Raw genomic sequence first — 22,904 nt, forward strand, 5'->3', positions numbered from 1 at the left:
GGCGCCCATGCCACCACGGGTCAGGTTGGTTACAGTCTGCTAAATCCAACTTGGAAAATTCCTGGAGATTTGGGAGCCGTGCCTGGGAAGAATGGAGTTTGGAGTGGGAAGGGAAGCTCAGCAGGCCTCTGGTGCCATAGAGTCCACCTTCCACAGCTGTCCTTTCCTCCAACGGACCAGATATCTGCCGTCTAGAGGTCAGCTGTAATCCTGGGAGAGAGCTCCAGCCCCTACCTGGAGGCTGCTAACCAGAGCAGCCATGCCAGCCAAGGGGGACAAATGTTGAACTGGATGGGCCAAAGGGGTGACCTATTATAAAGTGGTTTCATAGGTGTACTGGAAGCCTATTGCTGCTTCTGGGTCAGCCATCGCCATGCCTGCATAAAGTCCCCGGAGACTCTATTTCAAGGATCTAGTAAAAGTTCTCTGCCTGAGCAGTCTCGATAGATCTGTAGTCTTAACTTTGGCTGATTCTGCATGGGCCAAAAACAGTGGTGTGAAAACAGTATAAACCCCTTTACGCTGTTTTAAACCCTTTTACACCATTTTCACACCATTTTCACACTGCTGTTTTTGGCCCTTGTGGAATCAGCCTATGGGTAAGACAGTTTCATCCATTCCTGGCTCCTGGGTGGGTTGTTTTACCCAAGTAGTTCTTGATCCAGACAAGCCCCTCCCCCCACGAAAACAATACTTCGCCCCGTTCCTTCTATATTTGAGAGGCAGGACATACATTTGCATGTGGTACAGCCAGGATTGTGTGCGAGTCATGATTTCAAAAAAATGTGCTGGAAAAGCACAGAATGAGCTATTGGAGAGAGAATTTAACTTCCTATTAGCCAAAAGATAGGTCACATCTTTCCCAGCTACATCCTCAGATCTGGTTTCAAACAGTAGCCAGGTTGGTCTGTGAACTGCTAGGTGCAAGTCCGTTAGCACTTTAGAGAACACAAAGAAGCTTTAGAGAGCCAAAACCATGAAAAGGGGAACATGAATCTCCCACAAAGCTTTAAGAGTGTCAGCTAATAAATATTTTAAATAAATCAACAATATTTTGTATTATTTAAGACAGCAGAATAAATTATTTTCTCTGCTTTTTGGAGCTGTCACTTTAACAATTCTCTTCCCATATTTTGTCCCGATATTACAAACATTACAAAGATTTTAAAAAATAACAGTTTCTCTAGATTTATTACTCTTTAAATTTTTTTTGAAATTTTTATTTTGATCTTGCAACAAAAAAAAATAGTATCTTGGGTCTTATCAACCCCAAACGCATAGTTGGACACCAAGATGAAGACCCTACAAGAATGTATAAAAAGCTCTGTGATCTTGCAAACGGCAGCTACAGGAAAAATGGTTGTCCGCAGCACATGTAAAAGTGTATTTGGCTTTGCTGGCCTCAAAAACATATATTTGGGACACCAGCATCCTATGTGGATTTTAAAGATCAAAATAAACATATCCATGTGGTTGCCAGCTCTCAGTTAGGAAACACCTCAATAGGGTAGAATGCCATGGAGTTGACCTCTCCAGAGGAACTGATATTGGTCACATGGAGGTCAATTTTAATAGCAGGAGATTTCCAGGTGCCACCTGGAGGTTGGTAACTCTACGTATGGTAACTACTATCTTGGAAAGTGGTTGGATATAGGAAAAACATTCTCATATATAGAAAATGTCAAACCAGTCTAGTAGCTGGATAGGATGCCTAGTGGTTAGAGGAGGTCTTCTCAGTATCCTGAGAGGAAAGGCATAATTCCCCCATATACTCCTTTCCCTCTTCTCTTACAAGCAGCACCTGAGCAAAATATGCATGTTAGTAATAATGTCAGAAATCAGACAAAATGATGCAAACAAGAGAAATCCCACATTTTCGCCTCTCTAGGAAAAGTCACAGAATGCAAAGAGCCCCACCTGTGGCTTTGCTTTTACCTTCTGCTGCCGTTTCACCTCCTCTTTCAGCCTCAGCAAGAACTCTTCCACCAGGGTCACTGCCTTGGCACCAGTTTTGGGGCCTTGTTCCCTGACCCAGCTCTGCATTTCCTGGGGCAGGATGCTCAGGAACTGCTCCAAGATCAGTAAGTCCAGGATCTGCTCCTTGGTGCGCCTCTCTGGCCTGAGCCACTGACAGCAAAGCTCCCGCAGTTGGCTCAGTATCTTTCCAGGCTCTTTGGCTTCCTGGTAGACAAACTGCCTGAAGCGCTGGCGCCATATCTCTGCGTTGGCGGCATCTTCCACATCTAGACACTCTTCCTTTACTATCTCAGAAGGATCCATCCTCTTGTAGGCCAAACTGACTCCTCCATTGCAGCCTGGGTGGGTGGGTGTTCCGTGATATTCTGTAGGCTGACAATGGACCTCAGGTATGCCGTTCAAAGACGCTTGAATTCCCCTCATCTCCTCCTCTGTCTGGGGTGGGGGCACTGGTAAGTTGGGGGGGCACCCTGACTGAGGGGACTCCACCGTCTTCAGGAACTCCCGCCATTGTACCTCCCAGGTATGTTGTAGTCCATCTCCCGGCTCTTGCTTCACCTTTTGCGGAATCGCCTCCGTCAGGAACTCTCCAATGGTCCCAACCTGGAGAATCAGAGGTTCCCTAATGCTTTTGTCCAAACACTCCCCAGGTTCAAGTCCTACCAAATCCTGTTCTTCCATATCAATCCTAAAACAGAACTGGAAACGAATACTCATTAAGTGCAGCCCTTGACAAAATGAATCGAAAACATCCAGACAAAATGAATCAAAAACATCCACGGGACACAGTGTGTAACAGACTTCCCTCTGATACACCTCTGAAGATGCCAGCCACAGAGGCAGGCGAAACGTTAGGAACAAGATCTACCAGACCACGGACACACAGCCCGGAAAACCCACCACAACCAGTTGAATCCGGCCGTGAAAGCCTTCGACAAACCTGATTTTTGTTTGTTTCAGTGTATAAAAGACTTGCTTTGGCAGAATTCTACAGAGAAACACCTAGTGGGCGTGAGCCCCATTTCTCTCGTCAGCAAATAATGAAGCTTTATCTCTGGAAGTTTTGATGGCCCATGATTTAGCTTTTTGCTTAACGTGAAGCGCCTGTGATCCAGTGGTGGGTGTCTGCTTAGCATATGGAAGGTCCAAGGAACAGCCATAATGGAAGCTTACTGGGGGTCCCTGGGGCAGTTGCACACTTTCAATCTAACCCAGGGGTAGGGAACCTGCGGCTCTCCAGATGTTCAGGATCTACAATTCCCATCAGCCCCTACCAGCATGGCCAATTGGCCATGCTGACAGAGGCTGATGGGAATTGTAGTTCCTGAACATCTGGAGAGCCGCAGGTTCCCTATCCCTGATCTAACCTATCCAACAGAGCTATTGTTGTAAGGACAAAATGGAGGAGAAAACAGTGTATGCCTCTCTGCAGATGATGGTGGGGAGAAAGGTAGAGCCCAAAGTAATTAAATGAATCAGTAATACACACTGATCGGCAGCAGGTTTCAAACAGTGGCTTTTTCCAGCCCTGCACCCTTTTCTACAGGAATTGAACTCAGAACTTTCTGTGTGCAAAGTTTGTGCTGTAGCACCAAGCCAAGCCTCCCCTCCACCCACCCTCTGTGGAGCTCAGGCTAGCCCCTGATGAAAACACATCAATGGTCCAGGTATCAGCAGCTATCTGGCATGGTAACCCAAAACAGAGCCTCACTATCCAAAGGCAGCATACCTTTGAACACTAGGTGCCTTCTCCAGGCAGTTCCTAATAGCTAACCTCTAAACAGATTTTCCCATGAAGTTTCCCCTGCTCATCTTTGGCCAAAAGCTCAAATTTCACTCACCTCTCCTGCAGCCCTTCCAAAGAGTCTCCCTGCTGCAAACAGGGACGCGGAGGCGGAGCCTGAAAGGACAGCAACAGAGAGAAAATGCAAAGAGAGGATTCCCGACCGGTCTAGGCACAAAGAACTTCCTTGTATTAACTCTTAGGGCACCCAGCAACCTTCATGTGCGCTTCTTGCTAGAATTATTTTTCTTTGTTTTTTCTAGTGAGGTGTACACCAAACCACATACAAAGACTTCACAAAGAGAGGGGAGATTATTTTAGTTAGCAGTATCTCTATGCAGGTAATTCAAATGATGGGACGGGGATTTGGGGGGGGGGGAAGGGGGTGGTTGGAAAAGGAATGACAGGAATGAGAAAGAATGGGGGAGGCTGGAAAGCCCATTTAAAATAATGGGAACTTAGGCTCCTTCCGCACATGCGGAATAATACACTTTCAATCCAATTCCACAATTGTTTGCAAGTGGATTTTGCTATTCAGCACAGCTTCAAAGTGCATTGAAAGTGGACTGAAAGTTCTGCCTGCGCGGAAAGGGTCTAGGAATGCCAATGGACTTGTATGCCCTCCATTGAAATCCATTACAGCACGAAAAAGGTGGCAAAGAAAATGTGAAATGGATTTCAAGGAAAAGTCAAGATGGAGAGGTAGCCACTCCCCCAGTGCCAGTCTGGGTTGGCAAACTTAATACAGGCTCACAAGCTGAGGCAACACCCCCCCCCCCAAGAGCCAATTTGGGCTTGTGAGCCACTGTGGGCTTGCCAGCTGAGGTAGCCACCTCCCAGTGCCATTCTGGGCTGGAGAACCTAATGTGGGCTCACCAGCTAGGGCAGCCATCACCTCCAGTGCCAACCACCTCCCCCAAAGGTGACCTTGCCATCTGAGGCAGCCACTGTCCCCCAGTACTGATTTGGGCTAGTGAGTCTGCTGGGAGGCTCACGGGTGCTATGGTTTGTTTAATAGAAGAAGAAGAAGAAGAAGAGTTTGGATTTATATCCCCCCTTTCTCTCCTGCAGGAGACTCAAAGGGGCTGACAACAAACACCCTGTGAGGTGGGTGGGGCTGAGAGAGCTCCGAGAAGCTGTGACTAGCCCAAGGTCACCCAGCTGGCGTGTGTCGGAGTGTACAGGCTAATCTGAATTCCCCAGATAAGCCTCCACAGCTCGGGCGGCAGAGCTGGGAATCAAACCCGGTTCCTCCAGATTAGATACACGAGCTCTTAACCTCCTACGCCACTGCTGCTCCTTTCCGGGCCGTTCAATTGTGTTTCAAAGGCATGCTGGCCTGGAAAGGGTTAATAAATGTGTGGTTGTTCTGGCTTTTGAGTCTTAAAATATTGTTCTGAAGTGTGACTTTAACGAGTGCCACTATTTTTTTTTTTTGGTCATGTTTGTTTAATTCTTGTTCTGGGCAGTTCTGTAGTGTTCCGGGGGATTTTGGTCTGGAAAGGGTTAATAGACGCATGTTGTCTCCATGTTTTAATTTCTAAAATATTGTTCTGGAATGTCTTTAACACATGCCGTTGTTTTTTGTGTTCCTATTGTTTAATGCCCATTCCGTGCCATTCTGTGGTGTTCTGGAGGTATTTCCACCTGAACAGGGTTAATAGATGTCTGTTCATGCCACTGTTTTTTGTGGTCCTATTATTTGTTTAATACCTGTTCTGGGCTGATTTGTAATGTTCCAAAGGCACTTTGGTCTGGAAAAGGTTAATAAATGCAGGTTCTCTTTGCATTTTGATTTCAGGTGAAACATTAGGAACAAAATCCACCAGACCATGGCCACACAGCCCAGAAAATCCACCAGAACCAGTTTATTACATCAAGTGTTTCAAATGTACCTTGAATGGCATTGTGATTAACATCACAAGGTTGCAGAATGAATGGTTCTCCGCAGAAAGGAAGGAGGGAAGAGGTGCAAATTCGAGTGCCTTTTCAAGGATGCTGGAGTCTCCCAGGAGACTTTCAGACTTCCTCCTATACTCAGAGGTGGGATCCAGCAAGTTCTCACCAGTTCCCGAGAGTGGGTTACTAATTATTGGTGTGTGCCGAGAGGGAGTTACTAATTGGGTCTGCTTTTCCATTAGAAATTCCATTAGGTCCAAAAATCATAAAGTCCTGTTGTTTCCTATGTGGCTGGTTAGTGAAGGTAGAAAACGGGATAATTCTCCCTGTTGGGCTGTTTTAAAAACATGTTTTAGAAATATGGTTAAATTCCTTGTTTAAGGAAAGTATCCTTCTTTTGATTTCTAGAAACAAAATTAAGTATTTGAAAGTATGAAGTATTTGACAGGCAGTCAATTAGAGGAGAAGTAGTGGTTTCTGTTGGCAGTAGACGATAGGACTTGCTATAATGAGTTTAAATTATGGACAGAAAGATACCAGCTGGAAATTAGGAACTTTTTTTTACAGTAAGAGTTTTTTACAGTAACAGAGAAATTATTAATGCCCCGCCCCCAGAATGCCCGGCCACGCCCCCGTCATGCCCTGCCCAGCCCCACTGGCGCTACGCCACTGTTTGACTCCCACCACCATGGGAACCTGTTACAAAAATTTTTGAATTCCACCACTGCCTATACTGTAATGCTGACAAAGGTCCTTTGACACCCACTGAAATATGAATGTGTTGTTGTTTTGTGCTTTTACCAGTTTCCTCTGTCAAAAGGAAATAGCTGACCTAGGTCCTTATTTTAATATTAAAATCCACACCTACAGGTGCTTAAGTCCAACCTGTTTTAGTACATGGGTCACATGAAGAAGGATTCACATGTTTAATATGTAATGGACAGGTCAATTTCTGATGTCATCAATGAGGTACTGAAGGTGTTTTATTTCTAATGTGAAAACATCTATATAAGCTGTAACTGTTGAATTCATTGCTTCTGCCTCCTGAACTACCTTGTTTCGGTGTTTTTTGCTGCAGCTAAAATAAAAACCTTCTATTTATTCACCTTCACATATTGCCTCTAAAATGTTACTGGCTTGGAACTTTGGGGTTCAATAACTGTTATTAAAAATGGCATAACAAGGTTTTGTTTGTAAAGTAAATGCATATTGGCTCTTTCTCACAAACAGGTATAAGTCCATACATCCAGAGTGTATACAGTTTCACTGTAACTTGTGAACAAGATCCACCAGACCACAGCCACACAGCCCGGAAGACCCACCACAACGAGGGCTACTGTGTTTCAGAAATATTGCTTCCCTTAAGTTTCTTTCCAGAATTCCCAGGAACACTGATTGAATGCTAGTGCTCTTACACAACAGTGTGGTGTGTGTTTACATGAACACACCTGTGTTGATATTTTTAGATGAACTGCAGATTCACATATGAAGGTATTTTCACATGTCGCTGAATGTTACATTTATTGTTTTAAGCTGACAAGAGAAAACTGCCAATAAGTACATGAAGAAAAAAATGAGTAATCCAAGGCAAGTGAAACTCAGAGAGAGATAAAATCCAAGAACATGGTTTATAATGGTCTTCTTGACATCTGAGTCCGGAAAACTCAATTTTGGAAATCATAAAACATCAACCATAAGGGTAACTTTAATTTCACTGTCTGACACTCACACAAAAGGATCCTTCCCTTATTTAACTATGTATTGCATCAACATTGAGGTTACTGTAGATGCTGTAGAGGAATTTCTAAGTTCTCTCAGACGTACCTCAGGGATGTCTTGTGGAAATTTTGTCCTTCCTGATCTAAACACAGAAATCACCTCCCTTTACATGAAGAATGGAAACCTTGGCCCCTTCCGCACATGCAAAATAATGCGTTTTCAAACCACTTTCACAACTGCAAGTGGATTTTGCCATTCCGCACAGCTTCAAAGAGCATTGAAAGCAGTTTGAAAGTGCATTATTCTGCATGTGCGGAATGAGCCCTTCTTTCACATGGAGAATGGAAACATCATATTAAACTTTTTTTGACTGGCTTTCCACAAGCCCTGCTCTGGCAGTCTAATTTGTAAAGTCTTGATTGGTGGGCCTTTAGCCTTTCACCTTCCTTCCCTATTTGTGTGCTACATATCTACATAAAGAATGCATTGTAGGACTGCAGAGTTCAGAAACCACCTGGGACATTTTTGCCTTACCTGTTCTTACCAGTGGAATCCCCACAGTCATTTAATCACGTGATATTCACACAAAATATCCAGGTTTCAGCAAGAACTCCCCACTTCCTGATCCCCGAACACGGATTCATCCCGGTTCTGGTGCTCCCTCTCCCCCTTATAACATGTTTTTAAAGAACCTGCATGTAAGTGCACTTTTTAAAGAACTGTTTTAGTTTTCAGCCTGAATGGAATTTTAAAAAATGGAGAGAATATCATCTTGAATGCTCCCTTATATCAAAATATAGAAAACTAGAAGGCAAACAAGGGGGGGGGGGGGCTTTTCTCCCTGCTGTGGGAATTTTCTATCTGAATTAAATTTAAACTTTTAAAAATCTTATGCAAAGAAACATCCAAAACCATAACCCTGCAGTCAGAGTTATAGCAGTCTACTCAACCACGTCATTCTTCCACATGTGTGAATCCAGCCTAACGCTCTGATCATGCTTTCAGTGCTGGACATTTTAGCAGCTTCTCTCCGGTGTGCACCCTTTGATGCTTCCTAAGGTCTGAGCTGGAAGTGAAGCTTTTCACACACTGGGAGCACTTGTATGGTTTCTCCCCGGTGTGAGTTCTCTCATGTATGACTAGATGTGTCCTCTGACTGAAACTCTGCCCACAGTTTGCACAGTGATATGGTTTCTCTCCTGTGTGCACCCGTCTGTGCATGATGAGAGTTGTCCTTGTGCCAAAATACTTTCCACACTCTGAGCATTCATAGGGCTTCTCTCCTGTGTGGGTTCTCTTGTGGGAAATGAGTGATGCAATCTGATTGAAGCTTCGGCCACAGTCTGTGCAATGGTAGGGCTTCTCACCTGTGTGGATCCTTTTGTGCCTTATAAGCTGAGAGTTAATGCTGAAGCTTTTCCCACAGTCAGAACACTTGTAGGGTTTTTCGCCAGTGTGGGTCCTGTTGTGCGTAACGAGTGAGGACTTCCAGCCAAAGCTTTTGCCGCACTTTAAGCAGTGATATGGTTTGTCTCTTGTAGAACTCCCTTTGGGCACAAGAGATGCTCCATTTTGGCATGTTTTCCCACACAGTGTGCATGTATAAAAGTCTTCTATTTGCGTTGCCTGATTTTTTGGTTCATCAGAACTCCAATGGAGGTTTTTACACTCTGTGCATGAGTTTCTTCTCTTATGTTTGAGAATACCCTCTTTCACTGTAGTGCCATGTAAACTTTTGTCAACCCCTGCACAAAGCAAAACAGTCCTTTCTGAAGGGTCTCCATCTTGTATTTTTAATCCCTGCCGATGTAAAGACACTTCTTTCTCATCACGAAATATGAAGGTATTCCCTTTGGCTTTTCCCAACGATGTCTCATTGAGTTCGTCTGGCTCAGATCTTTGCAGCGCATTAACTGAAGGATTAAATGGAAAGATTTATTGGCTGGGGGGCAGAAAACTTATCTACAGCTACCAGCATAAAATAAAGCAAGAATGGCTAAGCCCCAAAAGCAACAGAGAGGATACTCATTTACCTTTCAGGACCTCACCCAGCAAGCAAACCCCCTCTTCCTTTTCTGAGAGGCGCTGTACCTTCACCATCTCCTGAGGATCCTGCTCTGAAAGGGGGGAGTTAACAGTCACCTCTTCGAAAGGGTCCAGACTCTGAAAGAACCGCAGGAATAGAATTGAGGAGCAGGCTACGACATCTCACCTCTGCTGCAACTCCCTCAGTGGTTAGAAAAAAAACCCTATTTTGCCTCAGCAACTTGCAGCCTGAAGACAGTAACGGTGGCCTGACCTACAAGGGCTGTTGTGAGTATTACTGTTGTGAGGATTTAGGGGGGGGGGTCACCTGTTCTGGTGGGGCTTGGGGATCTCCTGGAATTACAACTGACCTCCAGCCAACAGGGATCCGTTTGCCTAGAGAAAATGGCTGCTTAGGAGGGGAAACTATGGCCGTTTCCACACGGCCACGCTGGGGGGTGCATTGGCGTATACAACGCCGACACGCACACCCCGGGACCGTTTGCACGAACGGTCCCGGTAAAGGCAGGGAAGACGGCGCAGCACTGCGCCGTGGTCCGAACAACGTACTTTCCCTGCGACCTTCCAGCGCGTCACCCAGGCCAGGGGACATGCCCCCTGCCCTGCGTGACAGCTCTGGAGTCGCAGGGCAGGGGGGGCGTGTCCCCAGACCTGGGCGACATGCCGGAAGGTCGCAGGGAAGGTAAGTCATTTGGGAAAGGGGGGGGGGGGATGACACCTTCCAGTCACTGCCGTTCGCACAGCAGCAGCTGGAAGCCGCTGCTTCCAGAAAACCTCGCTTGGGGAGCGAGGTTTGGAAACAGCAGCTTTGCGCTGCTGGGGGGGAGTGAGGGTGGCGCGACTGCGATGCAGCTGCGCCCCCCATGCGAACAGCTCCCTAGGGACGGCATTTTTGTGATTGGCCCGGGCGGAAAGGGCCTATGTGACACTATATCCTGCTGAGATCCTTTCCGCCTCCAGACCCCGCCCTACTGGGTTCCACCTCCAAATCTCCAGCAATGTGCCAAGCCAGCATTGGCAATTCTATCAAGATTGGGTTGTGCTACCATTGAAGAAACTGTTCTGCCATCTGGAGGTGCTCTTGGCCCCTGGCCTACTGCTGAATAACCCTTTTGCCCCTTGGACTGCTTAGCCAGCTGCAGCCTTTCCTGACAGAAAAGATTGCTACAAATGCACTCTACTTGGGGCTGACAATGAGATATGTTTGGAAACTTCAGTTGATGCAGAATGCTGTAGGCGGGATGTTGACATATTACTCCAATCATGACACATCTCCACTGTCTTCTAACTTGCTTTCACACACAATTCAAGGTGCTGGTTTAGACCTTCAGAGCCCTAAACCACTGGGACTAGCCTGCCTACATCCTTATGAATCTGACTGATCATTACGGCCATCTTCCAGGGTCTTATGGCCATCTTTCCAGGGTGGAAACCCCTGAGAGGTTGTGGCACTAAACCCTCTCCCTCGGGAGATTCATCTGTCCCCTTCTGTTGCCATCTTCTGTCAATGGGTCAAGACAGCCTGTTTCATTGGGTGTTTCCTCAACGATCACTCCTTCCTGTCCAATGTTTTAATTGCTGTTTTTATGGTGTTGAATGCATTTTAGCTTTGTTAAGATGGTTGTAATGATCTTCGTTGGCTTTAAAGTGGTGACCTAGAAAGACATGTGGATGGCTGAAAGTGAAGGCTGTGATCTAATCTACGGTAATAGCTGTGATCTAATATTTTTCCCAACCTACATCACAAGGTTGTTGTGAAGATACAATGGCAAGGGGAGAGCCACATGTGCCACCCTGAACTACTTGGAGGAATTTGAGCTAGCCTACAGTCCTAGTTACAGGAGCTGGGGGTAAGGAGACTCGACATGTATATTACATTTTAGGCACAAAGTTCTTTAGCACCAGCATTGAAACTGCCCTCTGGGCCTTTTACAGTCACTCATAAGAACATAAGAACATAAGAACTAGCCTGCTGGATCAGACCAGAGTCCATCTAATCCAGCACTCTGCTACTCGCAGTGGCCCACCAGGTGCCTTTGGGAGCTCACAGGCAGGATGTGAAAGCAATGGCCTGCTGCTGCTCCTGAGCACCTGGTCTGCTAAGGCATTTGCAATCTCAGATCAAAGAGGATCAAGATTGGTAGCCAGAGATCGACTTCTCCTCCATAAATCTGTCCAAGCCCCTTTTAAAGCTATCCAGGTTAGTGGCCATCACCACCTCCTGTGGCAGCATATTCCAAACACCAATCACACGTTGCGTGAAGAAGTGTTTCCTTTTATTAGTCCTAATTCTTCCCCCCAGCATTTTCAATGAATGTCCCCTGGTTCACTCACCATTGCTTCTCCTCTCTTAACCTCTTCCAGTCCTGGTAAGAATGCTTCGGCCAGAGCCACTGCCTGGGCGCACGTCTCAGGGCCTTGTTCCCTCACCCAGCACTGCATTTCTTGGGGGAGGATGGTCAAGAACTGCTCCAAGATCAGCATCTCCAGTATCTGCTCTTTGCTGCGGCTTTCCGGCTTCAACCACTTGTGACAAAGTTCTTGGAGACGGCTGAAGGCATCTCGGGGTCCTTCAGCCTCCTGGTAGCAGAACCGCCTGAAGAGCTGGCGTTGGAACTCTGAGCTGCCACCATCTTCCTCCTCCTCTGGAATCTCTTCTTTCACTTTCACAGGATTTAGGCCACAGTAGGCCTCTTGTGGTTCACAGCCTGGGACGAATTGTGTTACATGGTCCCCTGTTGGGCGCTGGCTGGAAACAGCTGCTCCCTTGACGGAAACAGGAAGTTCCTTACTGTCCTCCCCTGGTGTGTGCTTAGGAGGCTGTGGGTTTTTCAATCCTGTGGTAGGGGATTTCACTATCTTTAGGAACTTCTGCCATTGGGCTTCCTGGCATTGCTGCCCTCCCTCGGGCTCCTGTTTCATTTGCTGTGGGTCTATCAGACACTCTCTCCCCCTTCCAGTTTGGACCTCTCTTCTGATTAGCTCCAACCTCTCCTCTTCTTTGCATCCGGTTGGGACCTGCTCCTCCATCTTTATTCGCAGCTCAAGTTCCTACACTGGAAATTCAACAAATGCCAAGTGACAGTCAGTGTGGTGTAGATGCTTGAGACTTTTAAGAACTTGAGGAGATCTGGGTTTGAATCTGCACTTGGCCAAGAAATTCACTGATGTGACTGTGCGCCAGTCACTTGCACTTATATCTCTAGGTTGTTGTGAGGATATGAAGGGCAAAACCATGTTCATCATCCTACTCTCCCGAGAGGAAGGGGGGATATAAATGGCTGCCTACCAAATCAACTAACCATTCTGGTTTTTCCAAGGGCCAAGCTGCAGGGGACGAAGGGATCTGCTCATATTTACACACCCAGTTGTGTCTGAAGAAAGGGAAGAGTATTTTTAAGCAAGCGAGCATGTGGGTGAGGGGAACTAATTTCTCCTTCCTCCCTGTCCTACCTTACTTTGTCCTGGTGTTTGCAGTTTTTTTCTTGCAGTTTTTTTTTCTGGCATTGAAACTGGAGGTGAGGTAGGCTGGGAAGGAAATGGAGGGATGTATCCAGTCATCCTTTACACAGCCTTAGTCCTGCCTAATGAGACTTCCTCCAACTAAAGAGCTACTTAATTTGGAGGAAGGCTCTTCAGATGGGTTTAGGCCAGTGACGGTGAACCTTTTCGAGACCGAGTGCCCAAATTGTGACCCAAGACCCACTTATTTATCGCAAAGTGCCAACACGGCAATTTAACCTGAATACTGAGGTTTTAGTTTAGAAAAAGCGGTTGGCTCCGAGGCGCGCATTACTCGGGAGTAACCTTAATGGTAGTTGGTGGCTTTGCTTTGAAGCAACCGTGAAACTCTTCCAATGGGTGAATCACGACCCTAGGAGGGTTTACTCAGAAGCATGCCCCATTGCCAGCAACCGAGCTTACTCCCAGGTAAAGGATCACGCTTTAGTTCTTCGCATAAAAATCAGTGGGGTTTAACAGCGCTTAACAGGGTTACCTACACTGCTTCCCCAAAACTATGTCTTAGGTTTAATGCTAATAATTGAGCCCAGTGGCCCAGGCCAGCCTAGATGTGTGTGAGGTGGGGGGTGGGGGCGACTCTGTTTGTGTGTGCCCACAGAGAGGGCTCTGAGTGCCACCTCTGGCACCTGTGCCATAGGTTCGCCACCACTGGTTTAGGCTTATGGCGAAAATCTTTCTCTTCACCCAGGCGTTGGCTAGTCTCCCTGGAAACCCCCTCTACAGCTACTGGTCTGTGGGGTGTGTGTGTGCGTGTCTGGGGATTGGGATTAATTTTATGCAGTTTTTGTTGTTTTGTTTTAATTGTCATAGTTTGTGATCTTTTACTGTGATCTTTTATTGTTTTAACCTGTGTAGGCTGCCTAGAGGCTTTGGAATAAGCCGACGAATAAATATTTTTAAATAAACTGAAAAAGAAAGGTGCTGAGGTATTATATATACACACACACACACACACACACATTATATGTATGTGTGTGTGTGTGTGTGTGTGTGTGTGTGTGTGTGTGTGTGTGTGTGTGTGTGTGTGTGTGTGTGTGTGTGTGTGTGTATGGATCTTAAGGACCTCAGACGGTGTCTTTTTCATTTGGGAAAAAATCAGACACATAAGGCCATATGAAGAGTCTAGCCATGATGATCACAATGTCAGATGCTGAGGACAAACAGCTAAAGGAAAGATTGGATGTCACCTTCATGGTCTAAATGGCCTCTAAATGGCATCTGTTCAGAAATTGGATGGTTTTAAAATATTTCTGTGTCTGTCTAATGCTCTTATCCCACATGGTCTGCTCGATACACTTAAAAGTGAGATAAAAAATAAAATAAAAATGAGGGTGGATGGTGGATCCTTGGGTTGATCAGATGTGGTTATCAACAGCCTTTGTTAAAAGTGTATTGGCTGTAATCTGAGCACAAAACTCTCCTTCCATCCTCTCCAGGTTTCTTGTTTATTTTGAGTTTTTTAAAGCATTTTTTTTCCTCTTTTTTGGATGGAATGGGGTGAGCAAGTTCCCACCAAGACAGTCTGCAAAGACGTCTGGGGAGTTAATTTCTATTAGCAACCTGGCTCACTTTGTTCCTCCCATCCCATCCCCTTCTCAGTTTCTTTTTGCATTTTCATTCCCTCTGCCTGGTCCATTTTCCCATTCCTTTCCAAAATGCATATGCCATGGGATTCCATGTGTGTGTGTGTCTCTTGTTCAAAATCCCCTCTTATCTTACCTCTCCCAGACAAAGCATCTGGAAATCTGCAATCCCAGTGTTCTGGAAGGGTGGGGAAACCTCTTTCCTCCATCTAAACAAGAGGAGGTGACAGGAAGAAGAAATTCCCTAGATCTCCAATATGCAGGCCTGTCTAGGAAAGCAATCTCTGTCAGTTTAACTCTTTAAGTTTCTTAGTGGGGAAATAAGACCCCCAAGAGGTAATTCTGTGGCTTGGATACAACTGGAAAATGAATGGTTTAATTTCTACCTATTAAGCTGAGGCTTGGTTTTATATTACTCCTTTATACAGTAAGCAACAGAAGTTCTGGTCTGTGCCCCACAGAGCTTACAGTCTAACATGCAGTTAAGGCAAAGGGGTGATACAACAGGAGAAGAAGAATGTGGTGATAAGGATGAATGCGGGTCAGTAATGAAGACTAAGATCAAAGGCTTCAAGGAAGAGGTGGCTTTTGTGGATAGATTTGAAGGAGGCAAGAAAGGTGAATGTGAGCGAGCTTCTCCAGAGCCACCATTTTTCCTGCAGCTTTTTAGAAGGACCTGGCTACTGTACATGCATAGGGTGCGAGAGTACATGCACTTTGCACATGCACACTGGGAAGAATAACGTGACAGACAGGACCTTTCGCTTGGAATTGGGGTGTCCTCAGCCATGGTCTCTCTCCCCACTACTCCTGCGGAGAATGTGGGCTCAGATTTCCAGATCTAATTTCTGCTCTCATGATTGCCATGTCAATCCAACAAAGAAGCTACCCGTTTAGTATCTGTGCCCAAGGAAGGTTTCTACTAACTTTTGCATCTCCTATTCCCTTACTGTGATATAATTCCCCTCAATGATCCAACACGCTGTTTTCCTGTCTCTCCTGCTACTGTCTCCAGTTATGGCTGCCAACCTCTAGGTAAGGCCTGGAGACCTTCCGTAATTAGACCTGATCTCCAGGCATCAGAGAACAATTCCCCTGGGCCCCTTCCGCACATGCAAAATAATGCGTTTTCAAACCATTTTCACAACTGTTTGCAAGTGGATTTTGCCATTCCGCAAATGGCTGCTTTGGAGGGTGGACTCGATGGTGTTATACCCCACTGAGGTCCCTCTTTAGCCCAACCCATCCTTCCTCAGGCGCCACCCCCAAATTCTCCAGGTATTTTCCAACCTAGAGTTGGGAAGCCTATAGTTGCCCATGACAGTATAACACCAGGGTTTAGGATGTCAGAGTGCTGGAGAAAAGGAAGAAAAGGGAAACCCCATCAATCAAGGGGCTGGAATACTTTTTCTGTGAGAAGTGTGAGGCTTTGCAGTAGAGAGATGTGAAATGATACAGGTTTAAAGAACGATTCACAGGCATCCCAGGGGCTACCGATGCAGGGAAAGAAAGATTTCCTCACTACCATTGGACTTGGGAGCCAAAACTAATGCTACTAGGGACACAACTTTCAGGTTGCCAATGAAGAAATTGAAATTCTTAAAAGATTTTCTATTCCTTGGCTCCATCTTCAACCGAAAGGGAAAGTGCAACAAAGAAATCAGAAGGAAGCCAAGATTGAGGAAAGCAGCCATGAAAGAGCTGGAAGGTGTGTAAAGGGAGCGGACAGCTACAGTGGCAGCAAATTTCTGAATACTAGTGTTGGGAAGCAGCAGTGTAAGTCAGAAGTTACTTGATGGCACTTACACACATAAATCCTGTCAAATTAGGCCAGTGAGCGTAGTATAGTGGTTAGGGGTGGCGGAGTCTTATCTGGAGAACCAGGTTTGATTTTCCACTCCTCCACACAAAGCCTGCAGTGCTGGGTGGCCTTCACAGTTCTCTCAGAATTCTCTCTGCCTCGCCTACCTCACAAGGTGTCTGATGTGGGGAGAGGAAGGGAAGGAGTTTGTAAGCTGCTTGAGACTCCTTACGATTGAGAAATGTGGGGTATAAATCCAAATTCTTCTGAGAAATGACAGTGCCAATTTTTTTTGGAAAAAATTAACAGCAGGTTCTGTTGCTGTACTACTCGGAAGTAACAGGGCAAGAAGCTGCAGTGGACTGGAAGGTTCAGCCGGAAGAGTAGTGCAAAGACCCACAACAGAGAAATTATGTGTCTCTTCCAGACAACGGGGGGAAATTCAATGGGGTATCGGCAGTGGTGGGATCCAAAAATTTTAGTAACAGATTCCCATGGTGGTGGGATTCAAAGTGTGGCGTAGCGCCAATGGGGCTGGGCCGGGCACAATGGGGCGTGGCCGGGCATTCCGGGGGCGGGGCATTCCTGGGCCAGGCTGTGGCAAGGACGGTCCTTGGGCGAGAAACAAATGCACGCAGGCGCAGGCTGCCACGCACGCCGGTGCACCTCCTGCTAGACTGCTTCAAGTTCTGCGCGCTACTGCTGAGAGGAGGGGCGTAACTAAGGCAAAAATCACATGGCAAAATCACCAATTAGTAACCCCCTCTCGGCACACACAAATAATTAGTAACCTACTCTTGGGAACCTGTGAGAACCTGCTGGATCCCACCTCTGGGTATCTGGGGTGGGATAAGGGGACACAAGCCTCAGGCACTACTCAGCTGGGTCACACGGGGGGCATATTAGTCTGCCCACTGCTCGCCCTGCAGAGCCCCTTTCCTGAGCCAGTGGGCAGAGACCAGGCCGGCTGGCCAGCAGCCACCCCCCCTTCCCATTGCCACACTCACCCAGTCACATCACTTTCATTTCTTGATTTTCTTTCTAGATCCTAGAGACTCCCATTGCTGGCTAGCATGGCAGTTAGTTCCATCTTTTCCAAGCAACCCAGCACAGGAAGGGGCCGCGGCTCAGTGATAGACCCCCTGCTTTCTATGCAGAAGGTCTTAAATTCAATCCCTGGCATTACTAGCTTTTTTTTTAAAAAAAAACTTATGCCGGGAAAGATTCCTCTCTGCCCAAGACCAGCTGTCTTGTGGGAAGTTATGACTCCATGACAAAAACATTTGCTTTACAGAAAGCTCTAGGTTTGGTCTTTGATATTAGGAAACAGCTTTCTTTGCCTGAGATTTTAGAGAGTTACTGCCAGTCAGAGGAGAGAAAGTCTGACCGTTTCCAGCCTAAAGGTTCTATGTAAACTCTGCCAAGGAATCATAACACAGGATACAGAAGGAAATAGGCAATAAACTTTGATCCAGCTCCCTCAGAGGATATGTGGTTATTGGTGACTGGAAGGGTCAATATTGTAAAGTTCCTTCCTCAAACAGGACTTTGGTAGGAGGGCTCATCACAAGCCCTGTTCATATGTATCAGCATACTCAATAGACATGAAAAGAAAAATCAAATGTATCCTGTACACAGATAATATGTGCATTCTCTGTAACTTGTGAACAGGGCTACTGTGTCTTGGGAGGGGATCACAAACATAATTTTTCTTCTTCCCATCTATTTCATCAGAGTTTGGCTTCTTACCAAATCAGGAAATGGAACTCTTAAAAAAATGGGGCTAGATTGTGGACAGTGAGAAAAAAACCCAAATACAGAAGCATTGCAGAATTAACTGCCTTATTAAAATACATGGCATCAACATTACTAGACTATGTTTTAAATATAATTTAAAAAGCATTTGTGGGTGTTGCAAAAGGCCAGATGACCCAATTTCTATCAGCTCTACAATTCTGTGACTGTTCTCAGAAACTGCATTAGGTTCTCTGGTAACTACTACATGGAGCAGAAGTTTGAACCTGGACAGAGAAGTTTAGACATTCTTTCTCCAGAGAAATTCTCCAGTTATTACTAGTGTATGACCCAATGCTGAACCTGAACCAGCCGTCAAGGAAAAATTCAGTTTCCCAAATTATTCAGTTTATCAACACACTACAAATTGTGAACTCTGACTGCAGCTCATTTTCCGATATCTGAGCTCTTACACAGTGGCTCTGCTGTGCAAGTTCTCCTCCATTAACAGATGTGAGCACCATCTATCACTTCTGAACTCAGTCAATTTATTTGCATATCTTCACCCTTGTGTGGATTCTCTCATGCTTAATAAGGTTAGACCGCCAACTGAAACACTTCCCACAATAAGTGCATTTATATGGCTTCTCTCCTGAGTGGATTTGCTGATGCTGGAGGAGGTCAGAGCCCCGGCCAAAACATTTACCACACTCAGAGCATTTGTATGGCTTTCCACGTTTTAGGATTCTCTGATGTCGCAGAAGGTCAGAGCGGTGGGCGAAGCTTTTCCCACAGTCTGAGCATTTGTATGGTTTCTCTCCAGTGTGAGTCCGTTCATGCGCTAAAAGGCCTGAGCTCTGACTGAAGCTCTTCCCACACTCCGCACATGTATATGGTTTCTCCCCTGTGTGGGTTCTCAAATGTCTAACAAGGGCTGTGCGTTCACAGAAGCTTTTACTGCACTCTGTGCACCGGTATGGTTTCTCCCCTGTGTGGGTTCTCTCATGGGCCAGAAGTCCTGAGCTTTGACTAAAACTCTTCCCACACTCTGTGCATTTATATGGTTTCTCTCCTGTGTGGGTCCTCTCATGTGCTGAAAGACCAGACCGTCGATGGAAGTTCTTCCCACAGTCCAGGCATATAAATGGCTTCTCACCAGTATGGGATCTCTCATGTGCCACAAGGGCTGAACTCTGACTGAAACATTTCCCACACTCCCCACATTTATAGGGCTTCTCTCCTGTATGAATTCTCTCATGTGTGGTAAGGTGAGACTTCCGGCTGAAGCTTTTTCCACACTCTGTACAGTCATAGGGTTTCTCCCCTGTGTGAGTCCTCTCATGAGCAATGAGGTGAGACTTCCGGCTGAAGCTTTTGCCACACTCTGGACAGCTGTAAGGTTTCTCTCCTGTGTGGAGCCTCCGGTGCCTGTATAGACTTGAGCTCTGCTTGAAGGTTTTCCCACAGTCCATACACATCTTCAGTCCCCCATAGTTGTAGATTCTTGCCCTGATTCTGGGTTCCTTCCGCTCCCAGCTGTCCACTTTGTAAGGTAAAACAGGAATGTCCAGTCTGTTTCTTTGGTAGCTTCCTTCATGTCTGCCTGATGCCTGGTGATTGGTGGATGTCTCCCCCATCTCATCAAATTGAGAAATGGCCCAGGTTTCTTCTCCTAAGGATGTCCCATTCAGTTCCTCAGGCTCAGAGCTTTCCAGAGGAACATGAGCCTCCTCTCTTTCACTCACCTGCCCATCACCTACAAAGATGAACAACAACAACAATATCAATTGAGGTGGGAAGAGGAAACAACAACTTCTAAATGGGAAAGTACACAACAAGGAACTTGTATGACATGAGGCATAGTTCTTTCTATAGCAGCAATACTCTTTCAGAAGCTCAAGAGTCACATGTGGCTCTCTGACATGCCCTTATGGTTCTTGCCCCACATTTTGGGAAAGCCGAGTGGAAATTCTGGTTGGCAGGTGGTTTCCACCTTGAAACATCCATCACTAAGGAACTGGAAAGCTGTAAACCTTTCTGAGGTACAGACCTCAAGCCAGGGATAGAAGTAAATGTGGCGGTTTTGATTGATGGTAATTGGGGATGTGACCTTACCTGCAAGGCTCAGACTTGGCTGATCTCGTCAGTTCTCAGAAGCTAAGCAGCGGCAGATCTGGCTAGTACTAGGTGGCAGACCAGTAAGGCAGTCTAAGAAGGTTACACAGAGACAGGCAATAGCAAACCATTTCTGAACATCTCTTGCCTTGAAAACCACATGGGATCACCATAAGTTGGCTGTGACTTCAAGGTTAAAAAAGAAGAAGTAAATGTGGTTGTCTGCTAGCCATAGAATAAATATCACTGGTCTACAGAATCTGAACCAGAGAGACTCCGTAGGGACCTAGTAGTGCTCTTGACAAAGTCACCACCTCAAAAAGGAATTTCATAGGGCTGGAAAAGATACAGAAATGGGTCAAGAAGCCAAAACACCTTACTTACAAGAACACGCTAAAAATAAAAAGTGGATTTTCAGTTCGGGAAAATAGGGGAAAGGAAAATAAAGGGGTCATGGAAAGAGAAGGCAGCAAAAATCAATTTAAGAAAGTTCTAGTGAACATAATACATAAAGATCAGACGTGTTTCCTTTCTGGAAGACATATCAAAGATAACACGAAGATAATAATCAATATATTAGAACATTTTGAACAGAAACCCGAAAGGCAATTATCTTTGATATTCTTAGATATGGAGAAAGCTTTTGATATCCTGGACTGGGATTTCTTATTGGAAGTGCTGAAGAGGAGAGGTTGTGAGGAGAGATTTATTAACTGATATACAGAGAAGAGTGGGCTAAAATTAATACATGTGGAGCTCTCTCAACTCAAAGTTTGATTGATAGGGGAGGGCACTGCAGAGGAAGGTGATGGCCAGCCACCTCCTCTTTTCATTTGCCTGGTTGCCAGAAGTTAGTTGTCACTTGATGATAAAAGTTTATGAAAATTAAACATGCTTCTGAGAACTTATTCTCCATTTCCACATAAACATTAGAATTTGAGTGTCTCTCAATCATAAAAGGCCTATTCAGAACAGAAAAAAACCCAAACATTCCATACTATGTCACAGAGAGAACCACATCTTACTGTGACCTGCCTCTGAAGATGCCAGCCATAGATGCAGGAAAATGTTAAGAGCTAAAACTACAAGACCACGGCCACACAGCCAGGAAATCCCAGAGCAGCCAGACTCCCACCCCCACAAAAAACCACCCACTGTCTATAACAACACATAAGTAACCTATGGAACTCACTGCCACTGCATGCAATGATAGCCTCTAGTTGAGAGGGCTTTAAAAGAGGATTAGATAAATTCATGGAAGAGATGTCTGTCAAAGCACACAGTGTATGTCAAAGTCAAGAAAGAGAGATGAAAACTCCATGGCAAGAGATAGAGAACATTTGCTGTGGGGCAAAACCAGCAGAAAGACATCCGACTGACCACTGTGGGTGAAAAGATGCTGCACTAGATGGATCCTTGGACTGATTTTCCTTACACTTTGGTTAAGATTCCTAAGACACACAACAGACCATCTAGATAGCACGTAGACCTCAAGATACTTCATTTTGGAGACTAAGCAAATACTAACCCCGTGAAATGGTGTCCTCATCTTCTTCCCGATTAAATCTTGATTCCTGTTCAGCATCTGAGGGAGCCTGCTCCGGGTCTGAAAGGCTTGCAGCTGCCACCTGTGAGAAGCAGAGATACAGGATACCAGCATTTGTTCCAACTGTATGTTGAGAGTGGTGCCTGAGAACGTTGAGACTTGAGCAATGAAGGTACCCAAGTGAGTATAATGCCATAAAGTCCATCCTCCAAAGCAATTGTTTCCTCCAAGTGAACTGATCTCTGTTGTTTGGACATCAAGTGTAATTCTGGGACATCAAGCCCCATTTGGAGATAGGCAACCCTACATCTCCAGCACTCCCAGTATGTTCCGTATGAACAAACAAAGTGGAGAGCCACAGCTAACGCAAGCCCTGGGCAACCGAGCATCAATCTGGCAGCTTAAGGCCTTCTGTACCCTAGTGTCCTGCAGGAGGAAAGAACCTCTCTCTAGATCTTTGCAGGAGTTGTGACTCAGTTCTGGAGACAGGAAGGAGTGGGGTTATCAGCTTCCTATTTAAGTGTCGAGTTGGCTTCTAGCTTTTCCTGGATTACCAGCTCACCTCCTGCCCCTAACAATGAGGGTCAGCTCTAACTAAGCCGAGACCAGAGGTGGGATCCAGCAGGTTCTCACCAGTTCCCGAGAGTGGGTTACTAATTATTTGTGTGTGCCAAGAGGGGTTTACTAATTGGGTCCGCTTTTCCATTAGAAATCCCATTAGGTCCAAAAATCATGAAGTCCTGTTGTTTCCTATCTGGCTGGTTAGCGAAGGTAGAAAACGGGATAATTTTCCCTGTTGGGCTGTTTTAAAAACATGTTTTAGAAATATGGTAAAGTTCCTTGTTTAAGGAAAGTATCCTTCTTTTGATTTCTAGAAACAAAATTAAATATTTGAAAGTATTAAGTATTTGACAGGCAGTCAATTAGAGGAGAAGTAGTTGTTTCTGTTGGCAGTAGACGATAGGACTTGCTATAATGAGTTTAAATTATGGACAGAAAGATACCAGCTGGGAATTAGGAACTTCTTTTTTTACAGTAAGAGTTTTTTACAGTAACAGAGAAATTATTAATGCCCCGCCCCTGGAATGCCCACCCCGTCGTGCCCCACCCAGCCCCATTGGCACTACGCCACTGTTTGAATCCCACCACCATGGGAACCTGTTAACTAAAATTTTTGGA

At 45.7% G+C, this 22,904-nt stretch overlaps 3 protein-coding genes across 3 annotated transcripts in view; 1 reads left to right on the top strand and 2 right to left on the bottom strand.

Moving 5' to 3' along the window:
• LOC125428885 (zinc finger protein 271-like) overlaps positions 1–22,904 on the top strand; it is a 1,035,007-nt gene that overhangs the window by 950,712 nt on the left and 61,391 nt on the right. The gene's annotated exons all lie outside the window — the stretch shown is intronic.
• The window catches only part of LOC125428628 (zinc finger protein 271-like), a 52,010-nt gene that overhangs the window by 24,518 nt on the left and 4,588 nt on the right, over positions 1–22,904 (bottom strand). The window contains exons 3-5 of the mRNA XM_048489072.1: positions 21,708–21,807; positions 18,801–19,820; positions 8,449–8,925 (exon numbers count right to left, since the gene is read on the bottom strand). Of these exons, the coding sequence (XP_048345029.1) occupies positions 8,449–8,925; positions 18,801–19,820; positions 21,708–21,807 (1,597 nt within the window). The remainder of the gene's footprint in view (positions 1–8,448; positions 8,926–18,800; positions 19,821–21,707; positions 21,808–22,904) is intronic.
• On the bottom strand, positions 9,166–14,797 carry LOC125428818 (zinc finger protein 394-like). Its single transcript, XM_048489495.1, has 3 exons — positions 14,666–14,797; positions 11,759–12,480; positions 9,166–9,291 (listed from the first exon to the last, which is right to left on the bottom strand). The coding sequence occupies exons 2-3, from the start codon at positions 12,452–12,454 to the stop codon at positions 9,172–9,174; spliced, it is 816 nt and encodes a 271-aa protein (XP_048345452.1). The 5' UTR covers positions 12,455–12,480; positions 14,666–14,797; the 3' UTR covers positions 9,166–9,171.

The sequence above is a fragment of the Sphaerodactylus townsendi genome, linkage group LG03 (genome assembly GCF_021028975.2).
Source record: "Sphaerodactylus townsendi isolate TG3544 linkage group LG03, MPM_Stown_v2.3, whole genome shotgun sequence".
Taxonomy (NCBI): domain Eukaryota; kingdom Metazoa; phylum Chordata; class Lepidosauria; order Squamata; family Sphaerodactylidae; genus Sphaerodactylus; species Sphaerodactylus townsendi.